General features: G+C 34.9%; 1 protein-coding gene across 11 annotated transcripts in view; it reads right to left on the reverse strand.

Moving 5' to 3' along the window:
* ZCWPW2 (zinc finger CW-type and PWWP domain containing 2) overlaps nt 1-16938 on the reverse strand; it is a 186357-nt gene that overhangs the window by 46928 nt on the left and 122491 nt on the right. For 10 of the 11 annotated variants that reach the window (XR_011527122.1, XR_011527125.1, XR_011527124.1 and 7 more), the window contains exons 6-7: nt 5474-5532; nt 4303-4370 (exon numbers count right to left, since the gene is read on the reverse strand). The exons of the other annotated variant lie outside the window; for it this stretch is intronic. Coding sequence is in view for 5 of the 10 variants with exons in the window: in XM_070575929.1 (XP_070432030.1) it covers nt 4303-4370; nt 5474-5532 (127 nt within the window). In the remaining 5 variants the exon portion in view is untranslated. The remainder of the gene's footprint in view (nt 1-4302; nt 4371-5473; nt 5533-16938) is intronic. 11 annotated transcript variants of the gene reach the window in all.

Here is a 16938-nt window from a genome sequence, read left to right on the forward strand (position 1 = left end):
CAAGCACTTTTATATTCAATCAACAAATATTTACTGTGTGCCTGCTAAGAGCCAGGGACTCAAGAGAACAGGCATAGACTAATGAGCCTTCCTTGCCGTCATCTCTTCCCAACCAATCTTAGGCTTTCTCCATGGAAAACTTCTTTCAAAACAGTTTGAAAACAGCTTTCTGATAAGCCATTCAACACCCTAGAACCAGTTCCTATGTTTAAAAACAAAATACACAAACAAAAACTATAATTGACATGTTACTAGTATCCACATAGCTCTGTGCTCCAGGGTAATTGCTAAAGCCTAAGAACACAGAGTAAGAACTATTACATTCTAGACGAACGGTATTCAAAATTTGGTGGGCATAAGAATCACCTTGGAGAGTTTATTAAAAAATATGAATGTGACCCCATGTCTACTGAATCAGAATTTTCTAAAGGAATGTACATTTTTATTGAAGCAATTTTGTTAATGAAATTAAGCTCTCTTTATGACATATTTCTTACTTATTAACCTGACGCTTAACAGACAACTACTTGTGGTTATCTCAACATGGATTCCCCAGTCCCACTCATAGATGCTGTGTTTCCCTACTTTACATTCTGAGTCAATGGAAATTGATACTGACATTTAATGCACTGTTGAGAAGATGGATTTTGAGCTATGCTGTAAAGGAAAAATGGCACACAAACATCTTTATATTTCTAAGGCTAGGCTAAAATACAATTTATGACAATGAATGTCATTGCTGAATGGCATTGTAGGCTCTCCGTTTTCAAATGATCTGAAAAAATATGTATACTGCTTTTTGATCAAAGAGTAGACAAAGTAATGGATAACTTCATAAATCAACCAGAGTTCACAACACCAACTTGACTGATGTCAAATTCTGTTTCCAGAGCAATGGGAGGTTTGCTTTTCTAAATAGGTTTTCCTAGATTAAACTGATAGAGTTCAAAAATAATTTTCAACAAACAGCAGTTACCGTAATCTACAAACTGGGTTATCAAAATTGGTCAACGATATCTTCCAAAGATAGAGACAGAATGAACAGAATGGATGCCTTTGCTGATTGCAAGACCAATCATCTTCTATCAATACCGATTATCCTGTAGTTTCCCTGACTTGTTTCAATTTGTTGAGAGTAAAGTGGTAGCATTACAGCTGCTATATCACTCAGAGAAAGAAAAAAAAAAGAAAGAAAGAAAGAAAAAAGTATCTCCTATTCTGAAGTCCATATGTGGCTTTTAAAAATGAATTTGCGTAAAATAAATCAGTGCTGTTTTTCCATTCCTGATAAGAAATAACTTACTGTTTGTCTCAATAAATGAATCACCATTTTAAAAGCTTTCAAATGTATATTTATGGAGTTTAATTTCTACTTCTTTATTAAATGTTTAAGGAAGCTGTTTCTTTTCTTATGTAAGAGGCTACTGGTTGGGTTACCCCAAAGCTGGCACTAAAAAAATCCTATTAAACAAATTTGCAGGGCCATTTCAATGTTGAAATTCTGGAGGCATTCTAATAGAGGAGGAGAGAGAGGAGGAGGTAAAAATACTTGGTTCTGTTTTGTTTTTAAGGAACCACAAAGGCTTCTCTGTGTGCTTACAATTCAAATGTAAGGATGAGTAAAACACAGGTTGAAATGTAATGAAGGAGAGAGCACTATTCCTGGAGAGACAAATAGAAATAGGAGGCATGGTGCTTTTTAGGAAAGGGGCATGAAAGCCAACCCTGCTTTTTAGCCTAGAGGTTAAAGGTAACCCCAAACCAAGAACAGGTGGGCAAAGTTTGTCTTGAGTATTGAGATATCCCCTTTCTCTCTGTCATCCCTTCTACCTCCCAGACCCTGGCCCCAAGGCCTTCACGTTCCCTCTAGGGCTCACCCCACGATCCAGTCCTTTCTTATATTAACCACCCTCTTAAGCTTACCTGTCTCAGATGGCTGATGAACACATCCATCGCTAATTTAGTAATGAATGTTAACAGATTTGGTTCTGGGTAATATGTCAATCTTTTTATTCAAATTTTTAGAGACTGTCTGCTTCCCCAAAAGAAATGAGGTATTTATCAACAGAAAACAGTGATATAAGAAAGCAAATGACAAAGCCCAAAGAATAAAAAAACAAACCCAAATCAATTCATTTAAAAATGCTTAGGCCAACTACCAGTGCTGTACCAAAAACCCCATAAACTTAGTTTTAAGATTCCTGGTACTCAAAGCAATCAAGGAAATAGCTGCACACTTTGATTTTAAGAAGCTATGTGACTTTAGAAAAGTCTATAACCTCTTAAGTGACTCAGTTTCCCCACCGATACAATGGGAGATATAATATCTACCTCATTTAGATCTTGTCAGGGTTAAATAAACTAATACATATAAAGTGTTTAGAATAATGAGGACACGTAGTAATTGTTATAGGTGTTAGACATCATCCTTATTATTGCTATTATTATTTCATCATCATAGATGAATTTTCTTGTCCCTCAACACTGCAAAAAAATGTTATAGGGACAAAACAAACATAATACATGATCTTCCTGGTAGCAGTTTTCCAAAAAATGCAGATATAGTCCAAAAAAAGTTATTTCTTAGTTTAAATCTTTATATAGCCATGGTGCACAGTTTAAATGATTTAATGATTCCTGAACTTTTTCCAATAATTTGCAGAAACAGTCCTCTCCTTGTTGGATAAGAGAGTTTCTACTGCATCTCTTTATTACAGATAAAGAAAATGATACTTGGGGAGGTAAAGCAGCTGCACTCAATTAGCTCTTCCTTTGATCTCTAATTGAGGGAGACAGAGAAGCAGTCAGTAGAGCTTAAAACCCATAAAGGAACAGCAAATCTAGGGCAGTAGACTAATGGGAGAGTTTAGCACCTGTGAGTGTAGGAAAGAGGATCCAAAAAGTGGAGCAGAGTCAAGAAGAAGATGCTATAAATTTCCTCTATCACTTGATCTAGGACTGGTCCTACTTTAAGGTTAGAAGAAATGAGAGATATCAGAGGCTTGATCAAGGGATCCACAGAAATACGAGTAGGGAGTAAAAAATTTGAGGAGGGTTAAACCATTGAAGAAGAACCACTCTTTTAGGAAGTCAGCTCTTGCAAAGAACATAGTAGACTAGACGTTTCCACTTCAGTTGTTCAAAATGGGATGAAGGAGTAAAACATAGATCGGGTTAACTACTTTAACAATTAACTATTGAGATTTTTGAGCCATACAGAATATGAGACTCCTGAAAGGGCTTCCCTTTACATGGATAACTACTGAGATGTTTTCACTTATTTACACGGAAGAGTCTTTTCCAGTCAATGGATTCCTTCTGTAGTATCCTGTGCAAGTTGGAAGAGAAAAGGATCCCAGCATTGGAAACCTCAGCTGCAGTGCCAGGGTCTCCTAGTAGGAACTCAGTCCAGGGATAAACTAACTTTGTGTTTCTACAGGAATATTTGAACTGATCATGTGAGGCAAAGAGAAAAAATAGCCAAGAAAAGCCACCTTAATTAGCAGGAAAACAGCAGCAGAATAGGTTTAAGAAAAGACAGAAACAACAGAATTTTGTATTGGTTTAGGAGAAGAAGAAAAGGATTACTATTATTTTGAAATAACTACTCAGTCCTTTCTCTGCCTGTTTTCCTTTCTTTTAATGAGACTATAAATGAATGGCTTATTTAGCCAATTGAATCACAGTGCTATAGGATCTGGGGGTGGCTACAAGGGAGAGAGAGTATGGCAGGGATAACTTCTTGGGGATTAATGGGCTTTGAAACCTCTTTGCATGGCTGCCAAAGTTCCATGTTGCAAATAAGCACTTGCCTGCTTTTCAAGACTAATGAAAATGCAGGAAGAGTACAGGGCTCTTGAAAACTAAAACTTTCTCCCTGTGTTCCACATTCACCCCACTGTTTTCTAATACCAATGGCAATTAAGTCAGCTGGAAGCCCTAGGCTGCTGCTTTTCTTCTTTCTCTCCCTTTGGTACCCCTAGGACCACAGTAAATTTGGAATGGAGAGGTCTGGGTTGAAATGTACAGATGCTGGTATTTCCTCCCACAACTGCTAGTGCTTTATTTAAAAAAAATTAAGTACAGGACAAAGCCAGAGAAAATTTAATTGAAGGGAATAGAAACCTAAAGACAATTGAAAAGCCCTAGTATATAAATCAACACCAAAACTGACTCACTAATATTTCTCATATTTATCTGTATATATGTACATCATGTTTTTTTTCTTCAAAGGACTATAACTACATTTGGTAGAATTAAATATAGGTAAAAGAACTAAGAGCAGGACAGGCCTTCACATACCCATGTTTTCCTTTGATAAGGCATCATCTGAACAAACATTTTCAAAAGAGCATTTTAAAATAGCTTTCCTAGAAAAAGAATTTGACAGATTTAGTTTCAAAAGATCAATAACATATTTAAGTGACCACTCATGTATGTATTAATTGGTAAATGTAAGTTATAAATATATATTTCTTTATCTTGAGGTACTTTTTCTTGGTTGTTTTATACATAAGGCAGCATGACACAGGGAAAAACCAAAGGGGAACAAGATTGATTTGAGCTCTCACCAGGTGAAAAGCACTAACGATCTACCAAGCACCTTCATAGGCTTTTTCATGTAATCCATCCCCCCAAAACCTAAGTAATCGTTACTCTTATTTCATAAAGAAACTGAGGCTCTGAGAAATTGAGAAATTTAACAACATGGGTAAATGGTTAAGCACAATAGAACTAAATTCTGTCAGACTGCAAAATTCATGCTTTTTCCACTACACTATGTTGCTGATTCAGAGTCAGAAAACATTTGTTCAAATGCATTTTCTCTAAGCATAAGATCTTGAGAAAGCCACTTAACTCCTCGAGGCCAAAAATTCTGCGTCTTTTAAACGGAGATAATTACGATTATCTATTACCTATTTGATGGGGTTACTGTGAAGTATAACTGAGATGAGAAAGTAAAAGCCCTTTTTAAAAATTTAATTATTCAACTTCTGAAAAAGGACAAAGAAGAAGAGAAGGACTATCATATTAGGATCAGTCTCTGTCATTGAGTAGGAGTCCTTTTAACACAGCATTGATTAACATTCATCAAAAAAGTAAATAAATACACTGTATGGAGGATTCAATGATAAACACTAAAGCTTACCATCAGTGGCTTATTAGTTCATTATAAAGGTCTGTTTCTGGTTTGCATTACCTATTTTTAAACTAAAAATCTGCTTCTCATCTGGTTGCTCACATGATATTAATCTTTGAAAGTTTTGGTTCATATTTGTATAAACATAAAACTTTCTCCACATTTCTAAGACTCCTACTTATCATTTTATTAATTCTTCTAGAAAATTTTAAACACAATGTTTCCTAGAGAAACAGAATCAAGTATCAGGGGAAAATGTCATATAATAATTAAACCCAATATATATCTACATTTCCATTTTATCCTAATACTTTTTAATTTTAAAAAACATACCTTTCCCTCTTTCTAAATTTTGGCTTTTTCTTTTCAGTTTTATTTTTGGAAACTTGCATCTGTAAAATAACAACAGCAAAAAGATGAGTTAGTTCATATGGGACTGGATGAGCTCAGTATAATAATGGGTCCTGTATGGTCCAAGTAATTTAGCCCAGAAGAAAAACTCTAGTTCATAGCCCTAAACAATACCTGTAACTCTAAATCAACCATTTCACAGTCACTGCAATTGCATTGATCTGCTCAACTTCCAGGACTAATAAACTGATCCAATATGAATACTTATCCCCTATATTCACTCCTGTTCCTCACCTTCACAGACACATAAAAATACGAAGTAAAACAACTTTTAAGTTTTAATACATATATGAGATTTAAAGAAAAAAAGAGAAATATTCAGATGCCAGAAACATGTGTAATCCAAAGCTATGTAAGTGGGAACTGACATGATGGAGGCCCACAAGGAATTTGTACCAGGATAGGGCCAAAAGGGCTTGCGACTGGGATTTTATTGTCTAACCAAAGACAAGACAAAGGATGTGGAGAAACTGAAACCATCATACATTGCTGGTGGGAAGGTGAAATAGTGCAGCCACTTTGGAATACAGTTTGATAGTTCCTCAAAACATTAAACGTAGAGTTACCCTATGAACCAGCAATTCCACTCCTGGGTATATACCCAAGAGAAATTAAAACATATATCCACACAAGAAACTGTATATGAATGTTCATAAAAGCATTATTCATAATAGCCAAAAAGTATAAACAACCTAAATGTCCATCGATGGATAGATAACGTGGTATATCCATACAATGCAATATTATTCAGACTTTAAAAATAATAAGTATTGATACATGCTACCACATAGATGAAATCTGAATCCATTATGCTAAGTGAAAAGTGAAAAAAAGTCAGACACAAAAGGCCACTTGTTGTATGATTATTCCCTTTATCTGAAATGTCCACAAAAGGCAAATCCATAGAGACAGAAGTAGATTAGTGGTTGCCAGGGACTGGGAGGAGGTGGGAAATGGGCAGTGACTCCTAATGAGTATGAGGCTTTCTTTTGAGATGATGAAAAATGTTCTAAAATTAGATAGTGGTATTGGTTGCATAACTGTGATTACATTTAAAAACCACTGAATTGTACACTTTAAGAGAATGAATAAATTATATCTCAGTAAAGGTATAATTTTTAAAAAGACTTAGTGACATGAAAAAATGGAAAGTAAGGAGATCGAATACAATTTGGCAATAACTATTAACAAAAGGAACCCGATGTAGCAATACTATTGTTAGAAAAAACTGGATGTTAAAGCAAAAAGCATAATCAGAGATAAAAAGGATTATTACTTAATCCTAAAAGAAACAATCCACCCAGCAAGTATAATAGACTTGAATCTGGATATATCTCAAATCATAGCCTTAAAATATACAGAGTGAGAACAGAAAGAATTACAAGTAGAAACTGAGGAATCCATAGTTCAAATGGGATATTTTAATTTACTTCTCATAAAAAAATTACAAAGCAAACACAAAAATTAGCAAAGAAATAGGAGAGTTTGACAATACAAATAAGTTTAATCTAATAAACACATATCAAACCTGGCACTGAATAATTAAAGAATACATATTGTTTTTAAGCCTGAAACATTTAAAAATTTGACCACCTACTGGGTCGTAAAGGAAGTCACAAAAATATAAAAATAATCTCCATTTTACAGATCACATTCACTGACAAAAATACAATAAAATAAGGAATCAAAACCCAAAAGATAGCTGAATAAAATTTGTAACCAATTCACAGACACAGAAGAATCCACATTCTCCCATGAATCTTCCTGTGATGAGCGTTATGATCAATGTCATTTAGATCAGCGTTAGTGTCTCACATTTTGGTTATTTGTATATGAGATGTATCTGCTCACTGGGTAATACATTTTGTCCCCATGCTATACCTTGCATGCTGCAGATGCACATGAAGTATTTGTGGAATAAATTAATGGACAAATGTTAGTAGAAAGATAGGATAAACACAAATATCATCACAAGGAAAAAATGGTATCAGTGTTACTATCATTCTATACTGTTATCATTGTTGACTTAGGCATTTAACAAATTTATACAATTTCCCCTCAGCTTCTAAGACAGAACCTCAGTGCAACTTTCCCCTCAACATGTTTGTTGGCTTCTTTTATTTCTTGTCTTTGCACTCTAACCTGCTAAAGTGAGCAATTTCTTAGCCCATTTTGTCTAATTCTTGCACAGTTTCACTGATCTTGATTTTACTGTTCTTGAATCAAGCATCTCAACTGCAAGGGTAGGAACAATTTCTTTTAACATACTAAATGTTTAACAGCTAGCAGAGTGCCATTCACATTGTACTTTCTAAAGCATTAACTATAATGAGATGAAGGTTGAATTTAATAACTCTCAAAGCATTATTAAACAGCTTAAATACCTTAATAATCATTCAAGAGAAGTTTGTACGAAACACTCAGGGAATTCATATTATTATGATGTTAAAGACTAAGTGGTCTTCTTTTTGTGATCTTCAACCTCAAGGTAGTCAAATATTTTTTCCAGAACTATTATTTATATATATACAAAAATAAATAAGGTGAAAAAAATATAGAAATATTGTTGTCTAAATCATTGATCTACATCTCCAAAGACAATGTAGAGCTATTATTTCTATCTTGTTATTAAAGATCAGCTTAAATTATCTGCATATTTGAGTATGAAGTGAAAGAGTTACTACAAGGGGAAATAAGATTAAGGTAACAAAGTGCAAACTACTTTATAGGTATTAATAGAAAGAAATACTGTTAAATAGCCACCATAAATCAGGGAGATTTGTGTTGGAGATAATAAATTCCTTTTCTACTTTAATATTCTATAACAGCCAAAATGAACTAGTCAGTATTTGCCAAAATGCCCTGTGCTTTCCTGCTCTAAGGTGTAGACAGAGTATGACCTGATGGTCCAAATTTGGAATGAAAGCACCAAATTTGGAATGAGAGGACCAAATTTGGAATGAGAGGATCACGATTTGAATGCAAACTCTGGCACTTACCAGCTGTATCACTTTTGGTAAGTCACTGACCACTCTAATATCTAGCAAGAGCCTGATATAAAGTAGACACAATAAATATTTTCTGACTGAACGACCATTCTGCATTTCAAGGTCTTCTTTTGTTAAATAATGCTAAAAAACAAATAACTACCTTAAAGCATTTGGGGAAAATTAAATTAAATAACATGCCAGAAATTATCTAACAGTGCTTGGCAATTAGTTGATGTTCAATCACTGTTTAACTAGTGTAACAGTCCACTGGGCCAGTGTCAGAATTCTATCCTTCTTCCTTAGAGCTATGACAGAGGAAACTTGGCACTTTGGTATGGTTGACTTTGGTAGAATATTAGCTTCCTAAGGCTCCATGACAAATTACCACAAACTTGGTAAAGCACCCAAAATTTATCATCTTACAATTCTGTAGGATAGAAGTCTGGACACTTGTCATTGAACCTAACCCAGGATGAGCTCATCTCAAAATTCTTACCTTAATTACATCTGCAAAGACCCTTATTTCAAATAAGGTCACATTTTGAGGTTCCTGGTGGACTTTTGGGGGCTACCATTCAACCCCTTACAAGTAGATACTATAATCTTTATCTAGTCCATCTATTTTGCTTCTCTTTCTGTGTTGCATAGCTGATTCTCCTATGTTGTTTAGTTCAGTGCTATTCAGAGTAAGGGTCAAAATGTGACAGAATCAGCAACACTTGAGAGTTTGTTAGAACTGCAAATACTCATGCCCACCCTAAGGCTACTGAATCAGAAACTCTAAGAGTGCAGCCCAGGAATCTCTATTTAAATAAGCTCTTCAAGTGACTCTTAAGCAAACTAAAGTTTTCTAGGCACTGGTCTAGCCCACACCCATTGACACAAATATAATGGTATGTAAATATGACTGGTTTTAAAGAAATCAATACAAGTATTAATTCTTTTCTTGTTAAATGTAAAACACAAAGAGGTATATGTATAGAGAGCATATCCATTTACTGAAAAAAAATTATATTTAATGATAATTAGGATTGCTGACTAAAATGGCAAATGACAGAATTGCCTTTAATCGCGAAGGATAGAAAATCCATAAGAATTATGTTTACATCAGATCTATATAATCTGCATAACCTAACTTGACATTACCTATTTCATTAAGTCACTATTCATCTACATAAAAATCTTTTTATTTTTAAGCAAGAAGAACAAGTTTGTTAGATGCATTAAATCTGAGGGTGTAAAATTTTGATTCAGTATTTTATGCTCATAGAAGACATAAATGTATTTTGTGAACTTCTTTTGAGAGTAACTGTCAGTCAATAATCACTAAAGAGCTGCCTACTTTGACAGAATTTCCAAAAGTGAATCTGTGCCTTAAATAATGTACACAAACTCCTTGTCAAAAGTTATCAGACAGAAGGAAAAGCCAATATTCTCATTTCCCTTTGGAAAATCTGCCAGGAAAAAATGCTTGGAATAAGGATGAAAACTAGTTTCATGCAGCATTTTAAATGATGGTTACTGCTTAATCTGAGTATCTGGAGAGTACAAATAATAAAGTTAAGTCTTCTGGCCTAGATAATGATTGTTTTTAACACTTCTTTGAAAAGGGGGAAGGCTGACACAATCATTTTCTAGCACTATTTTAAACATGATTTCAACAGAAAGAATATAAATCTAGTGTTTCTTACACAAGTGTCAGTCAATTACCATATGCTGCAGTCTACTCAACCTTTAGTAGAGTTCAGTCTTCCTATGAGATCCAGAGGACAGTATCAGAGATTAGTCACTGGCAATATGACAAAAATGTCTTGCTGTCCCTTGCGCTATCTCTCATGTGTAAGTTCACAATAAAGAACTGGATTTCTCTGCTTTGAAGGGCTTACCAGAGAAAACAGTGGAGTGTGTATTCAAGCAGTGAGCTGAGACAGGAGAGTATTTTCCCTAAAAACAGAAGTTGACCACTAGACCACCTTAAACAAAAGGCATGAAAGGCCTTCTATTAACACCTCCCAATCCTGGCTGAGGATAGAAGTAACAGAACATTTCGGGAAACTCTATGATTATGTCCTTCACTGATAATTTTTAAATTACCTATATCAGGGTAGAACATAGAAATTTAGGAGGATTTTTTTCTTTTTTAATAGCACAGATTTCACCCATATCTATAAAGAGCTTAAGAATACTAAGGGCTAATCGAAACAGAGTGTCTAGGGAGGAAAGATACCCATGAAAAGCAGAATTTACGTTACAGTTGTTCATCTGACTGAATGGAGCCAGTAAATTAGATTATTTTACCTCTAACTGGAGACTCTCTAAAAATCCAAGTCTGTTTCCATTTGTGTAAAGTTTTTCCTAAAGTCACTGGATATTTTAACAAGAGGAATGTTAAGAGAAGATAAGGTTTCTAGGGAAGACTTTCTAGAATCTCTATATTCTAATTAAATTCTAAAAAGCTGATGCACAGAGAGCATTCAATGGTTACAGTACTCATATTACATGTTTTTTTTTCTGGAGAGAAGAATGAATGTTGAGTGCTTCATAATCTGTTTTACCATTTTTCTCTCCATCAACTTGAAATAGTAAGGATAACCTGCTTGATTCTTCGAACTGACAGATCACTGTCAAATGCTCTGAGCAATTATCCTCGGTATTATGCAAAAGAAAATGATCTCTCTCCCACATGGGACTAGAAAGACTCTACACATAGCACAATCCCCTCTCCAAAAAAAGATTATTCTTTTAAAAATTTTATATAGATCTAAGTCTTTACATTAACTCTCTGAGGTTAAAATGGAGGACATTCTTGCACCTAGATTCACGGAATGACATGGAAGATATACTTCCTTTTGTTTGAACTAGATGACTGTGTTCCTCAATATATGGGGGAATACAGATTTAAGATGTGTACCTAATATACACATTTCATGATATGGCAAATTATTTTTGGACCAAAGTGAAGGTATTAAATACATAAGCAAAAAGAAAGATAAATATCACCTCAAAGTCATTATAATTTTAAAGATTTAAAAAGTAATAATTTATAGGTCTTCAAAGAAAGGAAATAGGTTTGTGTTATCTAATATAAATGAAAAGTTGGAAAACTTGTGGGGAGAAGCCAGACGTTTATAAATTTGAAATTATAGATGAATTCTAATAAGTTATAAACTCTGCTAATTTGTACTGACAGTGTATTTTTTCCAATGATAACACTTTCCTTTTGCAAACAGGAAAACAGCAGTTATTACTATTAGGCATAGAAAGATCATTTAATATCTAGCACAATAGGTACAATCCATAAAATACAAACTCTATTCAAATTTCTATTGTATGTTATATCAATATCTACTCTCTATTGATCAATAATATTTTTGGTCTTAATGAAATGCGACAAGGAAGATGATGGTGAAGGAGAAATATTCCAAACTTTAGAAGAAACTCAGATTCATCTTGTGTGTAGCTTGATGTTGGAGACATGACTTATGTGTCTCTGGATCAGAGAGAAAGGATTATGCTCATAATGAATATAATCAGCAAGATAAATTGAATAAAGCTGCATAACACAACCTTTAGTCCTAAATAACACAGGACAACACCTGGAAAGTTCTTCATGCAATAACTGGGACTCAAGTTGAAGAGTAAATTGAAGTTGAAGACAAAAGAGCAATTTCATTTTGTAGAATTCTCTTTATGCCTTCTGGCTCAAAGTTAAAATATAGAATTGAAAATATGGAGAGTTATGGTTGAAAAGTTTTGAATTTCTGGAATCTCTGACACTAGATTTTAAGTATTACAAACTCAAATTCCAAGTGAATTAATATTTTGAGTAAATTTTTAAATGGGCGTTATGTGTAGAGAAACAAACATTAATAGAACACATCTATTATTATAAATGGTGACATTAAAAAATGATACTTTTCATTTGTTTTTTAATAATTTGGATGAAAACAACTCTTAAGGACGAGAGAAAATTACTAATAAACACGAACTTCCATTTACTGAGCGCCAGATCTGCATGACTCAACTTGAATTTTCTCAGCTAAATCACTGCACTGGGACAAAACACTGGTTTAGAAAAGCATCACCCATACCCCTCTCCACTTCCATCCTCCACAGCAGCCCCTCAGACCCGCGACCCAGCAACAACAGGCAGTCCAGCAGCTGTGTGAATGGGAAAACTGCCCTTTATATAAGCCAGCTGTGAGCCAATACCTCTCCCTCTACAAGTCCTGTGAACTTGGAGAACAGCACGGCCTTCACACTAGGACACTGTTGTTCTACCTCCAGGGAAGAACAAAGGAGTTTTCAACTCTTCTGTACTCACTCTGATGCACATTTCCCCTCTGCTTCCCAGCTCCTCTCCCCCATTGCCCGTCTTATGAGAACGACAATGAGATAATTTGGCTGAAGTCAGAGCCATGGACTGAAGTCAAGTCAAAAAACGGGTAAACAAGTATACAAGTCCCAAAGTAGATTTTCTTTAATTTAAGGAGCAAATGCCATCATCCACATCAGAAAATAGGTATTCTGAATCAAGGGATCTTTGCTCGCTCTCATAATTGGTATATAAAAGTCTTCAGATATGTGATTAATCCATTTTGTCTAATTTTAATATTTGACTACTAATAGTTAACCTGTATAATTCCTATAGATTGCAATTCAAAATAAAAGAGGTAAATCTTGCATCCTAATCAGGCAGATTTAGTTATTAAGTTACTAAAGAGTATCTTGTTAAAAATCACTCCCCTGGAAGGCTGTTTCATACCACTGCCTTGTAGTGGGGCAGTTTCCCTCTGCAGATTTTGAAAACAGAGTGACTGAAATTAGTATGAAAAGAACTTTATATGTTAAAGTTTCCACTGATGATTTAAAGTGATAAATGCACAATTACCTATATTAATGATACCGGCTCAACACAAAGTTAGCATAAGGGAAGCCATATGGTAGAAAAGAAACCATATTGTAACTCTGAATGACCTCTAATTAACCAACCCAGACATGCTCTGTAGATTTTATGGCCCCTGCCAGCTGCTATAAGTTGATAACTTTGTTCTTCTGAGTTCTCTAGGAATGTGATGGCCTTTGGGCAGAGACTCTATGCTGATATCCATGACAACTGAAAGCTCTGATGTGGCAACTTCCAGTCTGCAACACCAGGGGGTTCAACATTTCCTACATCCCTCCCCCATTGCACACTGGCTATATAACCTCTTCAAGATTCTGTGCCACCCTTAAGATGGTTCTTTTAGACATTAATCAGCCATCTTACCCCTTGCTAGCAAGATGTAATAAAAAGTCCTTTCTCTCCTTCCTCCTTGCCTCTTGACTATTGGCATGTCTTGCAGCGGGCAGATGACCCCCTTCTTGGGCGGTAATATTAATATATGTTTATTTATATACATTTTGAAAATGCAAATGCACTTCAAAAGAGTGTATCTACATTTAAAAATTTTGGTTAGGAAACTTTTTGGGATGATGAAAATATTCTCTATTTTGATCTGGATGGTAGTTAAATGGGTGTATACATTTAGGAAAAACTCCCCCAAACTCTACACTAAAGATCTGTGCATTTCATTGTGTTTAAATTTTACCTCAAAATAATTAAAGAACAAGGTAAGTCAAATTGATGTGGATCAAGGCTGCCCCAGGGAGAGAAGCCCAAGGTGTCCTGGCCTACATGCTGATCTATATGACCTGATTCATATATAAAGTTATACAACCACACAATAACCAGACCCCACCTGCACTGATGCCATTTTAATGACATGTTACATGATCTTTCCTTTGTCTAGTAAAAATAAGTCACATACCCATGCCTTATAAATTTAGCCCTACCTTCAACACACTGCAGCTCTTCATTGCCCATGGGTCCTCCTCCCATGCTATTCTCTGAATAAAAGAGCACTACTACTAGACCTTGAGAGTCCAAGAAATGTTTCTTTTGACTCCTTGGCTCACCGAGCCTGCATCAACATGAAAGAAAACTATAGTAACAGAATAGAAAATGGCAAAATGGTGATGGAATACCTGAATGATTCAAGTTTGGGGAACACTGGCCTATAGTAAGGTGAATGATACCCACAAAGAAAAATCAAAAAGGAAATGAAATGAGTTTTGAAGCTGTGACTCTTCCCAAAGGATTTCTCTGCTTACTATTCTTTTCTGAGTTTTCTCTCTGCCGGGGGCTAAAAGACAGCAGTAGGGATCTATTATATTTGTCTTTGGTGAAAGATGCATATAAAGCTAAGTGAATCGAGTGAGTTGCAGTACATGAATTTCACATTAATAAGCAAGCTTATTAATTAACACAAATATCCAGACATCTAGTCATAAAATGTAAGTGATTTATCCTGCAATTGTGCTAATGAAAATTTCCTTCTTATTATGAAGAATTTTTGCAATAATTTCGGGGAAAAATATTTTTTCATCAGAAAATATAATAGCCTAAATTCCTCACACATAAATGTATAAATCAAGATAGTGGTCATTAATTTTGCCTTTCAAACTCTTGGCATTAATAAAAGTAAAGTGTCAGAAAAAAGATATATATATACACACATAATTTCTATATATATGCCAAAAAAATTAGAAACAAAATGAAAAAGAGATCCTTTTCCAATTAGTAACAAATACCTGGGCTAGCCCTAATTAGAAACATGTAAAATTCCATAATGAAAAGAACTAAGGAAAAATGAATAGACAAATTATGTTTCTTTACAGGTACATTCAGTATTATAAACACGTAATTTCTCCCTAAATTAGCAGATAGATTTTCTATAATACCAATCATCATCTCAACAGAATTTTTCTTGGGACATGACTAAATAATTCTAAAGTTCATCTGTGTGTTGTCAAAACCACTTAAATTGTGCCTTTCTTGGAGTTTCCATGGGAAAGGCAAGGTAGGGAAGGGTAAACAGTTTAGGACAGGCTAGTTTGATTAATTCTGGAGGGTTTTGGTCTAGAGGGGTGGTCTCCAGTTGCCTGGTGGCTGGCCCTGGGGTGACTTAGGGCAGGGGAAATACTAGCTTCATGTTTGAGAGTTTGATAAGAAGGTACTTGAGGGATATGGGTTTGGGATTGGTTGGTTTACATATGAAAAAAGTGCCCTTTGACATCTCTAAGAAATGGCTAGCCCTGGGAGGGGCAGTTCCTCCCAGCCAGAAAGGTGTTTTAAAATGTCAAAACATCATACTATATGAAAAACAAATACATACATACATGCACACACACACACACACACACACATTTATATAAAATACAATCTGGAAAAGTAAAGAGGCAAGAAGTATGAAAACAATTTTTGAAAAATTAGAGTAATGAAGGATCACTAATCCACACATTAAAGAAAAGGTAGAGAAACACTAATTAAAACTATTTGGAATTCATTTTAAGACCAGATAAATGAATAGATATAGAAATAGATATTTTGACATGTTAAATGTCACATGTTATATTATGAAGAAGGCCTACTATATACTATAAAGAAGACTGAACAGTAAAGAAGAGAAAGATTACTTAGTAAATGAATGGTATTGGGATAACTAGCGTATGGGAAGAAAAATCTCTTTTTCCTCTACCTTTCTAAGTTCTTGGTTGGGGCCTCTAAAACAAAAGAGAGATTAACAAAAGAAAAGCATACAAATTTATTTAATATAAGTTTTATGTGACACGGGAGCCTTCATAAGGAAATGAAGACTCGAAGAAACAGTAAACCTGAGAGTGTTTTTGCTAGGTTTGATGAAGAGTGGAAAGTCTTGGGAAAATGTGACAGGACATGAAAGGGGATGAGCCAAGCGTAGTCAACTGTGGGAAACAGCAAGGCTGGTCCTTCAGATTCCTCTCCTTGTCCTTCTGTCTTTTGAGCTAAGAACGCTCCTTTCCTCCAGGTATAGAAATGACACCTCTCACATAAGGCTCTTATGATTTGCTCTTCAGGGGAAGGTCAGGAAGCTTTTCCTGTACCTGCTGTTTCACAAATTCCTTCAGCTTGAAATATTCAATATGTCAATGTGCCATATTTTGGGTAACATGTCCTGAATCTGATCATTAGCAAGTTGCATAAAAGTTTTTATACCCTATCCTCATACACCACATACAAAACTAAATCCAAACTCCCAAAATAGCTAACATTTATGAAATGTTTCCTATGTTCCAAGCACTGTGCTATGTGCTTTACATAAACTGTCAGAGCAATCTTATTTTCTAATACTTTCACCCGTCCCACTTAACAGGAGGAAACTGAAAGCTTATAGAGTTAAGCAGCTAAACTTAAGATCATACTGCCTGTAAGTGATAGAGCCAAGATTCCTACCTCAGCAGTCTATCTCTAGATGGCCGGCTTCTTACTCCACTGCACTATTATTTATGAAGAAGTCTACACTATTATAAGCAATA

The sequence above is a fragment of the Equus przewalskii genome, chromosome 15 (assembly GCF_037783145.1).
Source record: "Equus przewalskii isolate Varuska chromosome 15, EquPr2, whole genome shotgun sequence".
In the NCBI taxonomy this organism is placed as follows: domain Eukaryota; kingdom Metazoa; phylum Chordata; class Mammalia; order Perissodactyla; family Equidae; genus Equus; species Equus przewalskii.